This window comes from Eumetopias jubatus, unplaced genomic scaffold (assembly GCF_037043125.1).
Source record: "Eumetopias jubatus isolate StellerSeaLion01/CBP00866 unplaced genomic scaffold, mEumJub1_p1.0 scaffold_12, whole genome shotgun sequence".
Classification (NCBI taxonomy): Eukaryota; Metazoa; Chordata; class Mammalia; order Carnivora; family Otariidae; genus Eumetopias; species Eumetopias jubatus.
In genome coordinates this window covers 87,406,423-87,420,463 of record NW_028274818.1, presented here as the reverse complement: position 1 = coordinate 87,420,463, position 14,041 = coordinate 87,406,423, and the positions used below count along the sequence as shown (strand labels likewise).

Here is a 14,041-nt window from a genome sequence, read left to right as displayed (position 1 = left end):
CCATTTGAGTGCTTAAGGATCATCTGGTAATCGACAGTTGGATAAAGGACTCTGAACCCCAGAGACGAGGCCAGGGCTGGATACAGTTGGGAATGGAAGCCTCTGGAGTGCATCAATTCTGAAAACTTGGGTTTTTTAAGTCAAGCTTGGGTCAAAGACCCTGGGGAACAAAGTATGTCATTTAAATAAGAGGGGATTTATTATTTTTGACCAAAAGAATTCAATGTAACAAATACAGATCGGTTGTGGGAAGAGAGGTTTCCAGTTTGGGGCTTAGTAGTCGGTCAGGCTCTTTTTCTGTGCTCCCTCTGCTGTTAATGCTGCATGGTCACATCACACGTCTGTCCCATGGGTCTGGCCTGGAGTGTGACCAGGAAGGAGCAAACAGGCTGGTGTGTCACTGGTGGCTTAAGCAGAATGAATGCGCCCTGATCCTTGGATTCCAATCAGATCTTTTGGTGCTGGTTTTCTGCAGAAATAGAAGGCTGCCACCCAAAATGGAGCTGGGCCATTTATTTACTGACCATTCCCAAAGAGGGGATAAATTATGCTTCCAATTGATTAATAAGCAGGAAAGTGATGGTGATGGAATCAGGATGCTAGAGAAGCCTGGTGTCAACTGTTTGCGCTGCCACGGACACTCTGGTGGGCATCACCAGCAGCAGGGTGATTCCTGAGGCTCTGTATTCCCTCCCCCAGTGATGAAAATCTCAGCTCAGATATCACCTCCTAAAAGAGGACTTTGGGGACACCCTACCTAAAATAACACACCTGCCGTACTCCCTCACTATCCGCCTCCCTACTTTACTGTTCTTCATTGTACTTATCACTACTTCCCTGATTTTTTGTCTTAGGGGAGGTGTTTATTTTTATTGGTTTATTTTCTATCTTCCCACTAGAATGTAAACTCTATGAGAATAGACTGCCTGGCTTGCCCACTGCTGTAGCAACTGGCACATAACAACTAGCACATAACAGACACTCAATTTCTTTTTTTTTTTTTAAAGATTTTATTTATTTGAGAGAGAGAGAATGAGAGATAGAGAGCACATGAGAGGGGGGAGGGTCAGAGGGAGAAGCAGACTCCCTGCCGAGCAGGGAGCCCGATGCGGGACTCGATCCCGGGACTCCAGGATCCTGACCCGAGCCGAAGGCAGTCGCCCAACCAACTGAGCCACCCAGGCGCCCCCAGACACTCAATTTCTTAATGAATGCATAAATAGAAATAATTTTACAACAGTGGGAGGGTACTATGCAGTCTATTTTATTTTTATTTACTTATTTTTAAAAGTTTATTTATTTATTTATGTTTTTTTTAGTAATCATTACTCCCACCATGGGGCTTGAACTCATTCATTACCCGGAGATCAAGAGTCGCCAGCTAGGCGACCCTTACATAATTTTAATACCTATGGAATAATATTGGCGTCAAAACTTCTAAACAAATGTATGTCAGAACGTTCAGGGGAGCCTGGGTGGTTCAGTCGTTAGGCGTCGGCCTTTGGCTCAGGTCATGATCCCAGGGTCCTGGAATCGAGCCCCACATCGGGCTCCTCTCCCTCTCCCACTCCCCTTGCTTGTGTTCCCTCTCACTGTCTCTCTCTGTGTCAAATAAATAAATTAAAAAAAAAAGAACTTTCAGATAATAAATCAAAATAAGTTCCTTTTTGTGTCAATGATTAGTATTTAGGGAAAGACCGGAGGAACGAGGTTCCGACGCTAACCGCCTTTTGCCTCTGGCCCTGGATGGCTGGACCGCGCGCCCCGAGGGAGCAGTGCCGCCAGGAGCCGCTAGGGGCCGCTACCGCCAGTAGCTTACGGCTGCGCCGCTCTGTGCGTCCCCTGCGCCGAGCGGAGAGGAAACTGGGCCGGGGGGCACAGCGCAGTGCATCCTGGGTCGGCGTAGCCATGGCTTCTCGTGTCCTTTCCGCTTGTGTCCGACGGCTGCCCGCGGCCTTCGTGCCGCTACCCCGGGTTCCCACGCTGGCCGCGGCCCGGCCGCTCAGCACTACCCTGTGCCCCGCGGGGGCCCGGACGAGGCCTGGGGCTCCGCAGCCAGCCTCGGTGCTCGCGCAGGTGACTCGCGGTGACTTTGCTGGGGCTTGGCAGGGGTCAAGGATCGCGGTGGGGGGGAGGGGCCAGGCAGCGGGGCCACGCCAGCCGCGGCTGGGGTGACCGGGAGACATCTGGCTCTCCGCCCATCCCACTCCCTCAAGGTGCTTGGTTGACCCCTGCTGGGATCCCAGGTGACCTAGTGCTGATGAGCCGGGGCGCAGACCTTCCAGTCAAACACCCTTGGGTTCGAATGCTGGCTGCCACTTACCGAACCTTTGGGCCAGTCTCGTGACCTCGGTATTGTCGGTCTCAACGGCAAAGTTGGGGTACTATCTCTACTTCGTGGAGGTGCAGCAAGGTTTTGAGAGCACCTAGTTGGGGTGTTTGGTAAACTCTCAAATATTGGTCCCCGTTAGTCGTGGTGATAATGACAAATGTTGTGATAGCTTTCTAGGGGAAAACTGATGACAGAGTACAAAAAAGAAGCCACACGGGCCTACAACCTTCTCCAGACTAGTCTGCGCCCAGGATTTCTCCCTAATCCCTTTTGCCTGTTTATAGCCCTCCTGGAAGTAAAGATAGGAAGAAAGTAGTATCTAGCTTTTCTGTCTGATAAAACCTTTGTGAGGCAGAAATTTTGGTTAGGGCAGTGATTTTCAACCCTAGATGCACATTCAAATCACCTGAGCAGCTTAAAAGAGGGGAAAAATCTCTTGCCCAACCCTCCCCCCACCTTTTGATTTACTTGTCTGAGTGAGGCCCTGGCATGGGTTTCCATTTAAGTTGCCCAGATGATTAAAGGGTTTGGCCAAGATCAAGAACTACTGCCTTAACGTAGAATAGACTCTCAAGGCCAAATTGAGAACCCCCCCCAAACCTGTGAACTTAATTGTGGTTTCAGTATTTCAGTATTGACTACATTTAGAATAAAACATAAGGATGCCCAGGTCAAATTAGTCATTGTCTCTAGAGCTGGGGTGTCTGGGTGTGTTTTTAAAACTCACCAAGTGATTATTTTGTGTGGCTAGGGTTGAGATTTACTGACAATGCAGTGGATTAATTCATAAGGCACTAGCCCCATTGCCTGAATCAAAAGGTTAACAGTGTCACCCTGAAGTTAAAAGGGCATTATATAGAATTGCCGAGTGTTTTGTTCCTGAGACTGATTTCCACGTTAAGCTAAAATGCAAAGTGATTGTCCTTATTCATAGAGCACTGATTCTCAGACTTGATTGTTATAGATCCCTTGGGTTAAAATACAGATTCTGGGAAGGGGCCCAAGAGGCTTCATTTCCAGTGGGCTCCCAGAAGCTTCTGCTGCTGCTGGTCCTTGGACCATGCCTTGAATAGCAGGGTGCTCAGAGATGTTCCCCACTACCTCTGCTTGGTTCATGTACAGCGGAAGGACCATTGTATTTATATTTACAAAGTGGTTTTGACTAAGTGTTCCCATTTAACCACCTTACATCCTTTGCTGATTGAAGAGAGAGTAAACACCTGTTCAGTCGAAGAAACTGAGGGACAGCTATGTACTAGACCTTATTCTAGGTAAAGGGTTTAGAGATACAGTAGTAGAAAGACACTAGTTAATATCTCATTGGATGCTGCAGCCTCATGTTAAACTTGCCAGCTTATTCTCTGCTGCTGTGTTCCCGAGGCTGTTCTACACTGTCTTGGTTCATTCTTTCCCTCTACCTCTCTGCTCCTACCCTTTGGCACTTTGTCTAATCCTTAAATGTTGGTAAGTTCCAAAGATCTCTTACCACAGTCTCTTCCTTGTCTGTGTCTTCACTCTCTTGGTTTCTGCTATTGCCTGTTTCCCAGTTACCCCAAACTTCCACCTCCAGCCCTTGCTCATTTCATGGGGACTATTGCTCACTCCACCCATTCTGTTCCATTAGATTTTTTCTCCTCGGATCCATCCACTTTGCTGACTCTAGGGCATCTAGTTCTTCATTTATATTCCAACTCTTTACCCTCCCAAAAGGAGCTAAAGCAGTTCTCCTGGATATAAAAATATGAGACAGTATAAAACAGAAGGTAAGAAAAACAAGGGTAGTGGCCTAGAATGTAACCTGGAAGTCTTGTACTTGACCCAAGCGGGCCCCATATCTGAATTGTCTCAAAGCCAGAGCACAAAGAGGACTTCCGAAGAGTTCTGTGGGGCAACGGCACCCAGATGAAGGCAAAACGCATGTGCAGGGAGAGCTCAGCTGTTTTGTCTTCTTCAGGTGTCTGCAGCCCTGGGCCCTGCCTATTGAGCCTCAGAGCCTGTGCCCCACCTTAACCTTCAGTCTCCAGCAACATGAACTCATTTCTTCCCACACAGACCCACTACACTCCCATGCCTCATTTTGGCCTGGCCTTCCCTCCTCGGATGTCCTTGTCCTTCCAGGGCTAACTCCAAGTTTGGTATCTCTTTCTTCCTTGCCTGTCAAGGACTGAATGACAGCTCTTGTTCAGGAAGCGGCCTACAAATACGTCTGTCGTGGCTCTTGCCACATTTTTTTTTTAAGATTTTATTTATTTGAGAGGGAGAGAGCATGAGCGAGGGGAGGGGCAAAGGGAGATGGAGAAGCAGACTCCCCGCCGGCCATGAGGCTCGATCCCAGAACCCTGGGATCATGGCCCGAGCCAAAGGCAGACGCTTAACCGACTGAGCCACCCAGGCACCTCTCTTGCCACTTTTTTTTTTTTTTTTAAGATTTTATTTATTTATTTGACAGAGAGAGATACAGCGAGAGAGGGAACACAAGCAGGGGGAGTGGGAGAGGGAGAAGCAGGCTTCCCGCCGAGCAGGGAGCCCGATGCGGGGCTTGATCCCAGGACCCTGGGATCATGACCTGAGCCGAAGGCAGACGCTTAATGACTGAGCCACCCAGGCGCCCCTCTTGCCACATTTTTATTACAACTTAAATAATCTATTTGGCTTGATCTTTTCCATTAGACCATAAGCTTCTCTGAGGGTAGCGGTCATGTTTTATTTATCTTTGTAGTTCCAACCCACAGCACAGTGCTCGGCACAGGAGGTAGGGCTCATAGGCTGCTGAGACAGTCCTGTGTATGAAGACAAGACATAGCCACACGTGAGGACAGGTGTGAGCACAGCACAGAGGAGGGACATAACCAGCGCCCCCGGTGAGCACGGTCTCAAAGGGCAGGGTATGACAGCATGTGCAGAGGCCAGGAGAGCCCGGCACTCCTATGGTTGACCCTCAGGGTGCCTGTGGAATGGAGGGACCCGAGTTGAGGTAAAGAGGTAGGCATGTTGTGCAGGGTGCTGAGGAATGTGGATGTTCTGTTTAGGTGGCAGGGAATGAACATGAAACAAGGTTGGTTGAATAAGTGAGATCTTTCCTCCTAATCAGCCTGGCTGGGTGGCCTAGTAAACATGGATGGTGAGACAGTGGGAAGAGTGGGGGTAGGCTCTCAGGTGTCTGGCCAGAGCGCCAGGTGGCTGACAAGGAATAGAGGTCTACAAGCAGGCGTTTTGGAAGACAGTTAAGGAATTTATTTCCAAACTGACATCGAGATGTTGGCTACCAGGGTGGAGCTGTCCAGGGCAGCTGGTAGAGCTGGCCTTTAAAGCTGCCTCCTGGGAGCGCCTGGGTGGCTCAGTTGGTTAAGCTTCGGCTCAGGTCATGATCCGGGGGCCGTGGGATCAAGCTCCGCATAGAGCCCCGCTCTGCAGGGAGCCCGCTTCTCTCTCTCCTTGCCCCCGGCTCATGCTCTCTCTCGCTCGCTCTCAAATAAATAAAACCTTAAAAAAAAAAAAAAAAAAGCTGCCTCCTGAGCTTTAAATTGAGGTTCCTCACTTTCCCCTAGTCAGAGATGTACCTGAGTGGAGACAGATGCATTTCGATGGAGGAACCAGGTTATTGGTTTCTACTAGTCTAGTGGGTAGTCACTCTTTTCCTGCACACAGTGCCTTCTCTGATGGCTGTGGGAAGTGACTTGTGTCACATAGAATTGTTAAGTGTAGATCTTGGGGAAAAACACCACCAGAAACATTGCTGACTGTCGGGGACACTGCTGAGCTGCTTGCCTGTTCTGTGCCTCCTCTTTTTTTTTTAACAGCTGAGATCCAGCAGGAAGGAGGCAGTAAGGCCCTCCCCAGGGGCCAAGCTGGGAAGGCCTGAGGCGGGATACCTTTTTCTGTCTCCTGTTTCCTGTCTGTAAAATGGGACTGATGTCAGAACTAAAGGAGGTGATGGTTTGTAAAGTGCCCAGTGCAGCGCCACAGTCTGACTGATGGTAAGAAGTGCGTAGAGAGGCCAGGAGGAGAGGCTTGAGAGGGAAGGAGTAGGATCAAGTACTTTGGGGCCACGCTACCGCCAGACTCTCGACCCCGATCCTCCTGGACAGCCCTTGGCAGCACTCACTGTGGATGTGCCTGGCAGTGTTCTGAGCCCTTCACATTCCCTCAGTGATGCCTCACAGCGGTGCTGTGAGCTTTGTACTGTTGCTTAGCCCCAGTTTACAAATAAGGAAACTGTGACATTGGAGGGTTAAGTAACTTGCCCAAGGCCACACAGCTAATATGGCTAGTGCCAAGGTACAGATGTGGGCGGTCTTATTCCAGAGTCTGAGCTGTCACCCACTAGACCTGCCTGCCCTGTGCTGAGCCCACTGTAACCCCCCACTTCGGACTGGCCTGTGCTCTCCAGGTGGAGACCTCTTTAATTTCTCCATGTCATGCCCACTGGCCCAAGTTTGGGCACCTGCTGGTGTGGCTGGGGACTGTGCTGACCCCTAGTGGGCCGCCTGGGTAGTTGTGTACTGTTTGCCATCCCCAGCCTCATCCTTCCTCGTGGGCTCTGCAGCGAAGGTCCGGTTTTCTCTTTCTCCTCAGCAGCAGTACCCCCTCATACCACTTCTTGATGTGCACACAGACAAGGCCTCTGTTAGATCCTTCCCGCTCAAACTTCTTTCCTGTCATCACCACTTAACTCATTGTTCCTCCCTCTGTCTCTTTCCCTTCTGCTGTTTCATTTTATTTGTGGCTCGGAGACTTCGAGCAATTGTGGATAAGTAGGCCTGGAGATGTTCCCATAGCGGCGGTCTCCTTAACCCACGCTGCAGTCGGAAAGGAAAGGACGCTGTATACAAAGAGACAAAAAAGAACCAGTACTCTTCAACTCCGAAAGCACTGAGAAATCCTTTAGAATATCCAGAAAGCTCTTCATCTAATCTCTTTATAGCTTGCTGATTAAACCTGATTTCAGTACCTGATTTTTTTTTTTTTTGAAGATAAATATTTCTTAAACAGAGGTGTATACAGGTTTGGTTCATTAGGCAGTGTTTTTTATTATGATTTTCATAGACCTTTGTCAGTCCCAAGGGACCTGAGCCCCAACATGCAAACCCACTTTCTAAAGGGAAATGCTGTAAGAACTCCAAATTAACTTACTTAAGAACTCCAGACTTGACATCACCTTTAGAAGGTAAACAAACCAGTTCGGATTAGGGACTTCCGCAGTGAGCATAAATGTCAGACAGCTGTTCTGTTTCCTCTTGTTCTGTATTGTGCCTTCCGTGGCATTAAGCCTGCTGAGCTCTAAGCTGGAGTTCCTTCCATATTTGGTGAAAGAATCCAGCCAACACCCTAATACCTAGTTGATTATCAAGTAGGCTAGTATCACAGACATTTGAGATATTACTCCCATCATGGCAAAACTCAGAAAGGCTCATGATTTTGCTGGTGGCAGTAAGACAAGCCTCCCCCGAAGGAAAACAGATTGGACTATGAGGTCTGTAGGGCTCCCTCGTGTGGGGGTTGGTAGCTTGCTCATTTGTCCTGACTGAGGTCAGGGGCCATATTGGACCTTACTGTGTGCGCTCCTCCAGGGAGCTGCCTCTTTGTTTACCATGACAGCTCTTTCCGGGTATGCCATCTTGACTCAGGTGTGTCGATTAAAGGTGACAGTGGCTAGGCACTGCAGAAGGTGCCACAAGAAGACACTCATCTGCAGACCCTGCATGATTTTAGCAGCAGCCTGTCTCCCAGAGCCAGACGAGTGGCCAGAGCTGGAGCGCTGAATGCAGGAGCCAGCGGGGGGGGGGGGGGGGGGGATCGGTCCTGGCTCTCAGGGGATGGGAGGCCCATTTTTTATGCTGCTGGACTGCTAGGGCTTCTGAAAATAACCCAGTGTTGTGACTCTCGGTGGCCTAATGGCTACAGTTAGAATCAAAGGAGGTGGTTCTTGGGAAGCGCTAAAAGCTCTGAAAGGTATCTGTGAGTGCATTCGTCTTCGGTTCAACAACTCTCCCTGCCCTTGTTCTAGGTTCCCGTTACACAGTTGTGCCGCCAGTACAGTGATGCACCCCCTCTTACGTTAGAGGGGATCAAGGACCGTGTTCTTTATGTCTTGAAACTTTATGACAAGATTGACCCAGAAAAGGTAATTGATGTGGCTTAATGTTTTTTCTTTAAATGAGTATTTAATCAGTACAGAATTCAGAGGGTCCAAAAGGATATTGAGTAAAAAGTCTCCCTGGCTCCCAGCCACCGGTTCCCCTTCTGGGAGGCAGCCAGTGGAATCAGCTTCTCGTGTATCTTTCCAGAGATACTCAATACATATGCAAGGAAGTGTATTCACATATGTATGTTTATGTATATTTTATGTACTAGGTGACCTTTATATCCTATCCTTTTATTTTTAAAGATTTATTTGAGAGAGCGCGTGTGCACAAGCGGGGTGGGGGGATGGGCAGAGGGAGAAGGAGAAGCCGACTCCAGGGAGGACCGTGGGATCATGACCTGAGCCTAAGGCAGATGCTTAACTGACTGAGCCACCGAGGCGCCCCACTCTCCTTTTTAAAAACACACATAAGTGATCGAATACTGCAAACACTGTTCTGCACCTTGCTTTTTTAACTTAACCACTGGCATTTTTCTCATAGAGGTGCATAAACAAATTCCTTCTGTAATAATTGAATCTACTGTGTAGGTAGGATAGTGGGGTTTTTATTATTGAGGTCTAATTGACATATAACATTAGTTTTAGGTGTACAACATAATGATATTTGTATAATATTGTGAATTGGGAAAAAAAAGGGGGGTGCACCTGGGTGTCTCAGTCAGTTAAGTGTCCGATTCTTGATTTCAGCTCAGGTCATGATCTCAGGGTTGTGAGATCGAGCCCCGTGTCCGGCTCTGCACTAGGCATGGAGCCTGATAGGATTCTCTCCCCCACACCCCCAAAAATTGTGAATTGATCACGGTAAGTCTGGTTAACATCCGTCACCACACATCATTATAGAAACTTTTTTCTTATGATGAAGATTTTTAAGATTACTGTCCTAGCAGCTTCCAGATATGCAGTGTAGCGTTAGTATGGTCACCACGTTGTACATTCTGTCCCCAAGATAGTTTTCCCAAGCAGTGATCAAAGATCTTAATAAAATATATAAAGTGAAATCTATCGTTAGCTTTGTGTATATTGTTAATCCTTTCAAAACAAGCTTGAATAAGTTAACATATAAAGCACACTAAGTATATGCTGGCACAGGTTAAACATAAAATGCTGGTTATCACTCTTCTTATTTCAAATACGGTCTCTTTATATTAAGCATCTTCTTTGTAATGCTTAAGTGACATTGTACCTCTGTTATCTTGAGAAGCAAATACTATCACAGACTGAGTTTTGTGTCTGGTGTTCCTTTCTTGCAGCTCTCGGTAAATTCCCACTTTATGAAAGACCTGGGCTTAGACAGTTTGGACCAAGTGGAAATTATCATGGCCATGGAGGACGAATTTGGTAATAGGCTAAGTCTGGGGTCTGCACAGTGTGATTCATGATTTAGGTGGAAGAAATGCTGGGGGTCACAACTGGAGTTTGAATCAAATATAGAAATAGAAACAGCACCCCCCCACCACGTGCTTACTGTCAGATGAAGTCAATACTGGGGATGGTGCACTCACTTAGAACACACTTGGCATGGGGCCAGCAGAGGGCCCAGTGTGGTGCCGAGGGCTGAGTGACCAGAAGCAGCCTGGGGGAGGATGGGATTTGGATGGTCTAGGTGGAGCTTCAAGGTGAAGGCAGAACCTCACCAATGGAGAAGCTGAGCACACCTGAGCACCCTGAATGGCCATGCCCAGAGAAGTAACTGGGTGTGCCCGGGAGAGAGAGAGAGAGAGAGAGAGAGAGAGAGAGAGACACACACACACACACACACACACACCTGGTTTTCTGCCGTGCCTCCCATGCACACTCCCAGGTTATGCTTGTTTCTCAGACACTTGTGCACAGGAGACCTTTTAAGGGTCCATGGCTCAGTTTTTGGGTAAGTTTCCTGAATGAAAGCCAAGGGGCTTCTGTGCTATCCTACAGAGCAGAACATTGTTAAAATTCCTCACAGATTATGCTCACTAGAGGGATGGTATCAGTTAGGGGTAGGATGGGAACAGGATGGGTTCATGAAAATGTCTTGGAATTAGATGATGGTGATGGTTGCACAACTTGTGAATACACCAAAAACCACTGAATTTTATACTTTAAATGGGTGAATTTTCTATCCTATGAATTACAGCTTTTAAAAAAAGAACCAGCTGTTATACCAATATGATATAACTGTTGAACATAACTGGCCCATAACTTAAATGGGATTCAGGGTTGCTGGAAAATTTTGATGTATGTACGTGTGGGTGGTAAGGAAGCTTGAGATGCATTTAATTTTAAAGGATTTGTTTTTCTACACTCATGCATTATACATTTTACTTTTAGGGTTTGAAATTCCTGATACAGATGCGGAGAAGTTAATGTGTCCACAAGAAATTGTAGATTACATTGCAGATAAGAAGGATGTATATGAGTAAATCAGGTAAATAATTTAACTTACAGAATGATGTCCTCCCATAGAATTGACCTCTCTGTAGTTCTTCAATAAAGTAAAACTCGGGAAGAAATGGAAACATTGGAAATGCTTGACAGATTTTCACTGGTTATAAAACATAGGTCTTCTCTGGTTATCTGCCACTCAGAGGGGCTGGCCTTAGTGATCATCTTTATCCTTGAGACGGGCCGTGAACAATTCATTCTCGGACAGGACTTCCTTGATTGTCAGCCCTCCTCATAAAAGCAGTCTTGTACAAAACACTGAGCAGGGTAACCCAGAAGCGGAGACCTCACCGCCCTCGGTTTCAGACCCAAAGTCAGCCCAGCCCGTTATTCTGGAAGCTGAGATGGCCTGACTCTTAATCAGGCAGGAGAGGCCTCCTGGTTAAGAGGCTGGACTCTGGAGTCAGACAGCAGACTTTATTTTCCACTCTGTCCGGATCTGTAAGTCTGGTGACCTTGGGCAGACTGCCTAGCCTCTATGCCTCTTTCCTCAGATGTAAAATGGGGATAATGACAGGGCCTCCCCGAGGTTTTCCTGAAGGTAAAATTCAGTAGTGTATGCAAATTATTTAACAGCACATGGTAAAGAAGTCTGTACGTAGACATTAGCTATTGTTTTTCAGGCTCTAGTATGATCAAGGAGTTGATTTTTTTTTTTTAATAAACATTGTATTAAGTGTAACTTTGATTACCCTGGATTGAGCACCTCAAGTCATTGGAAGTCAGTGCACCAAAAAGAAACACTGACCTAACTTTGTCTTTGCCAGACCCCCTTTTTTCACTGAGAGAAGAGTCAGAAGATGCTGGCGAGTGTCTGGAAGTGAGAACGCGTTTTGGCATTACTGCTGCCTTTGACAGAGTAATTCTGTTTAGACTTGTATTTAAACTGTCTGTTTTTTCCTTTGGAAAATAAATCTGTAAAGCCAACATTGTTCTCAGTCTCCACTTTTTCAGTGCCTGTAAAGTGCTTGTTTATATTGACTTTACTTAATATTTTATTTTTTTAAGTAGGCTCCTGCTGGGTGTGGAGCCCAGTGCAGGACTTGAACTCATGATCCTAAGATCAAGACCTGAGCCAAGATCAAGAGTCAGATGCTTAACTGACTGAGCCACCCAGGCACCCCGAGTCTTAACTTTGCTTAATATTTTTAAAAATTTGTCTGGTTAGTCATTGGTATTCATGCATATAAAAAATGACTTTTCTAGCAGTGTATCTGAAATAAGTTTCTCTTCCATTGCCTTCAGTGTAAGGAATGACTATTAGTGAAAAAAGGACTTTTTGCCTGAAAAATGTTTTTTGTCTTAAGTTTATCAGATGTATTCGCAGACACCAGCATATATGACTGATTTTTCCTCCCTGTCCTATGGCTCTCTTTCCAAATTAATAGAATTTAGTACTTTTGGAGGATAGAAAGCTCTCTTTGTTCCTGGAAGGTCAGTTTGACACGGATCCCTTTGTCCTACATCATAAGTAGCAGTGCTGCTTCTTTTATTCTTAGCACTGCGTGAGGTCCTGTGTCAGGGCGGAAGCAGGCAGTTACCTGCTCCTGATGAGACTTCGTTTGAGACCTGTCAAATAATTGCTCTACTTTTACCGAAACTTAGGGTTTGTAGGAGGAGGGAGTCCAGGGCTTATGGTGCATAGGAAGTAGTGACACAGAAGCGCAGGGACTGTGAGGGGCCCTCAGCTGGCCAAGACTCCCGGGGCTGCGGGCTGAGGCAGTGGAAGGGCTTGACTGCTTCCGCCGGGCCTGGGGTCCCTCCCGGGGCCGCCCGACGCTGCCAGTTCCTGCTGTGTCGCTCCAGGCACAGGAGACAGACATGCCTCCTTTTCCAGCAACAGGAAGCACCTTATATAGATGTTTTAATACTTTACAAGTTCTTGGAAGATGCCAGATTGGCACGTAAGGAGCACCCTTACTCTTGGACAGCAGCATCTAATCTGCAAATAGCCTGAGTGCCTCCTGGGTGCTGGAGAGCCACAAGCGGACAAAAACAGGCCGCGGTGGCTCCTTACGTGGGGATGGACCACAGTTTAACATCTGCGGTCAACTGGTCTTCTGGTTCTACAACCCCTTGGCAGCTGCACATTTTGCCAAAAAACGCCCCCATGGTGGTTTCTGCTGAAGGTCCCGCAGCTCAGCGGTGCTGGCACTGAACTGACCACTTGACTGCTGTGTTAACCACACACCTGCGGAGGGACCCATTCACATCCTGCAGCTGTGGGAAGTCTCAAAGGAGCCAGAGTAAGGGGAAAAAGTCACTGAGTACACCCAGATAACTGGCTGGTGATGCTACTTTAGGACCTGGATGTTAAGCAACTGCAAAGACCTTTCTACTCTAAGAACTTGCTGGAAAAATCTTTTGACAGACTCGTGTGCCACCATAGGTAGGCTGTGAACTGGCCCAATGTAGTATTTCAAAGGGTGTGTGAATTAAAACAGTGAATGAGATTGTGTGCTTTTATTTTTTGGTATGATTTTATTTGAGAGCGAGCACAAATGGGGGGAGGGGGAGAGGGAGAAGCAGACTCTGCACTGAGCGCAGAACCCAACACAGGACTCGATCCCAGGACCCCGGGATCATGACCTGAGCCGAAGGCAGATGCTTAACTGGCTGAGCCACCCAGGCGCTCCTGTGCATTTGGTTTAATGGCCTCCTACAAGTGCCTTTGAGGATCTGTGGTAGGCCGTTTCCTTGGCGCCACGGTGGCTATGAGGCCAGTCGTGACTGGCTTCCTGTCCCGTCTCCAGTTCTGCCACATCACTCTTGGCTCTTCTGTGTCCCCTCAACAGCAAGCGCACTCATTCACTCCATGAAACCATTCCACGCCCACCATGGACCGGGCACACCACCAGGCAGGGCCTGAGCACACGTCTCCGCTCTCTGAGAGCTCACCGTGTGTAAGAGAGACTTAAAATCCGGGTGATGCATCCTACTCAGCTTCAGCAGGAATGCAACAAGCACCACTGCTCCCCATCTGATGGGCCGAGACGGACGTCACCTCTGGGTTTGGCTGGAATCATTTAACCTGAATCTGATCATGAGCAAATGAATCCAGAAGGTGGGACTTTAAACATCTGTGCCATGGGGAAAGAAGGAGAGGGCAACTATTCTAAATTAACACGGACCAGAGATATGTC

General features: G+C 47.6%; 1 protein-coding gene across 1 annotated transcript; it reads left to right on the top strand.

Annotated features, from left to right (window-relative positions):
* The first annotated feature begins 1,893 nt into the window (after window positions 1–1,893).
* Window positions 1,894–11,825, top strand: NDUFAB1 (NADH:ubiquinone oxidoreductase subunit AB1). The gene is made up of 5 exons (XM_028090452.2): window positions 1,894–2,076; window positions 8,340–8,456; window positions 9,728–9,815; window positions 10,785–10,881; window positions 11,666–11,825. Exons 1-4 carry the CDS (start codon window positions 1,909–1,911, stop codon window positions 10,874–10,876), a joined length of 465 nt encoding a protein of 154 aa, XP_027946253.1. The 5' UTR covers window positions 1,894–1,908; the 3' UTR covers window positions 10,877–10,881; window positions 11,666–11,825.
* The last annotated feature ends 2,216 nt before the right edge of the window (window positions 11,826–14,041 follow it).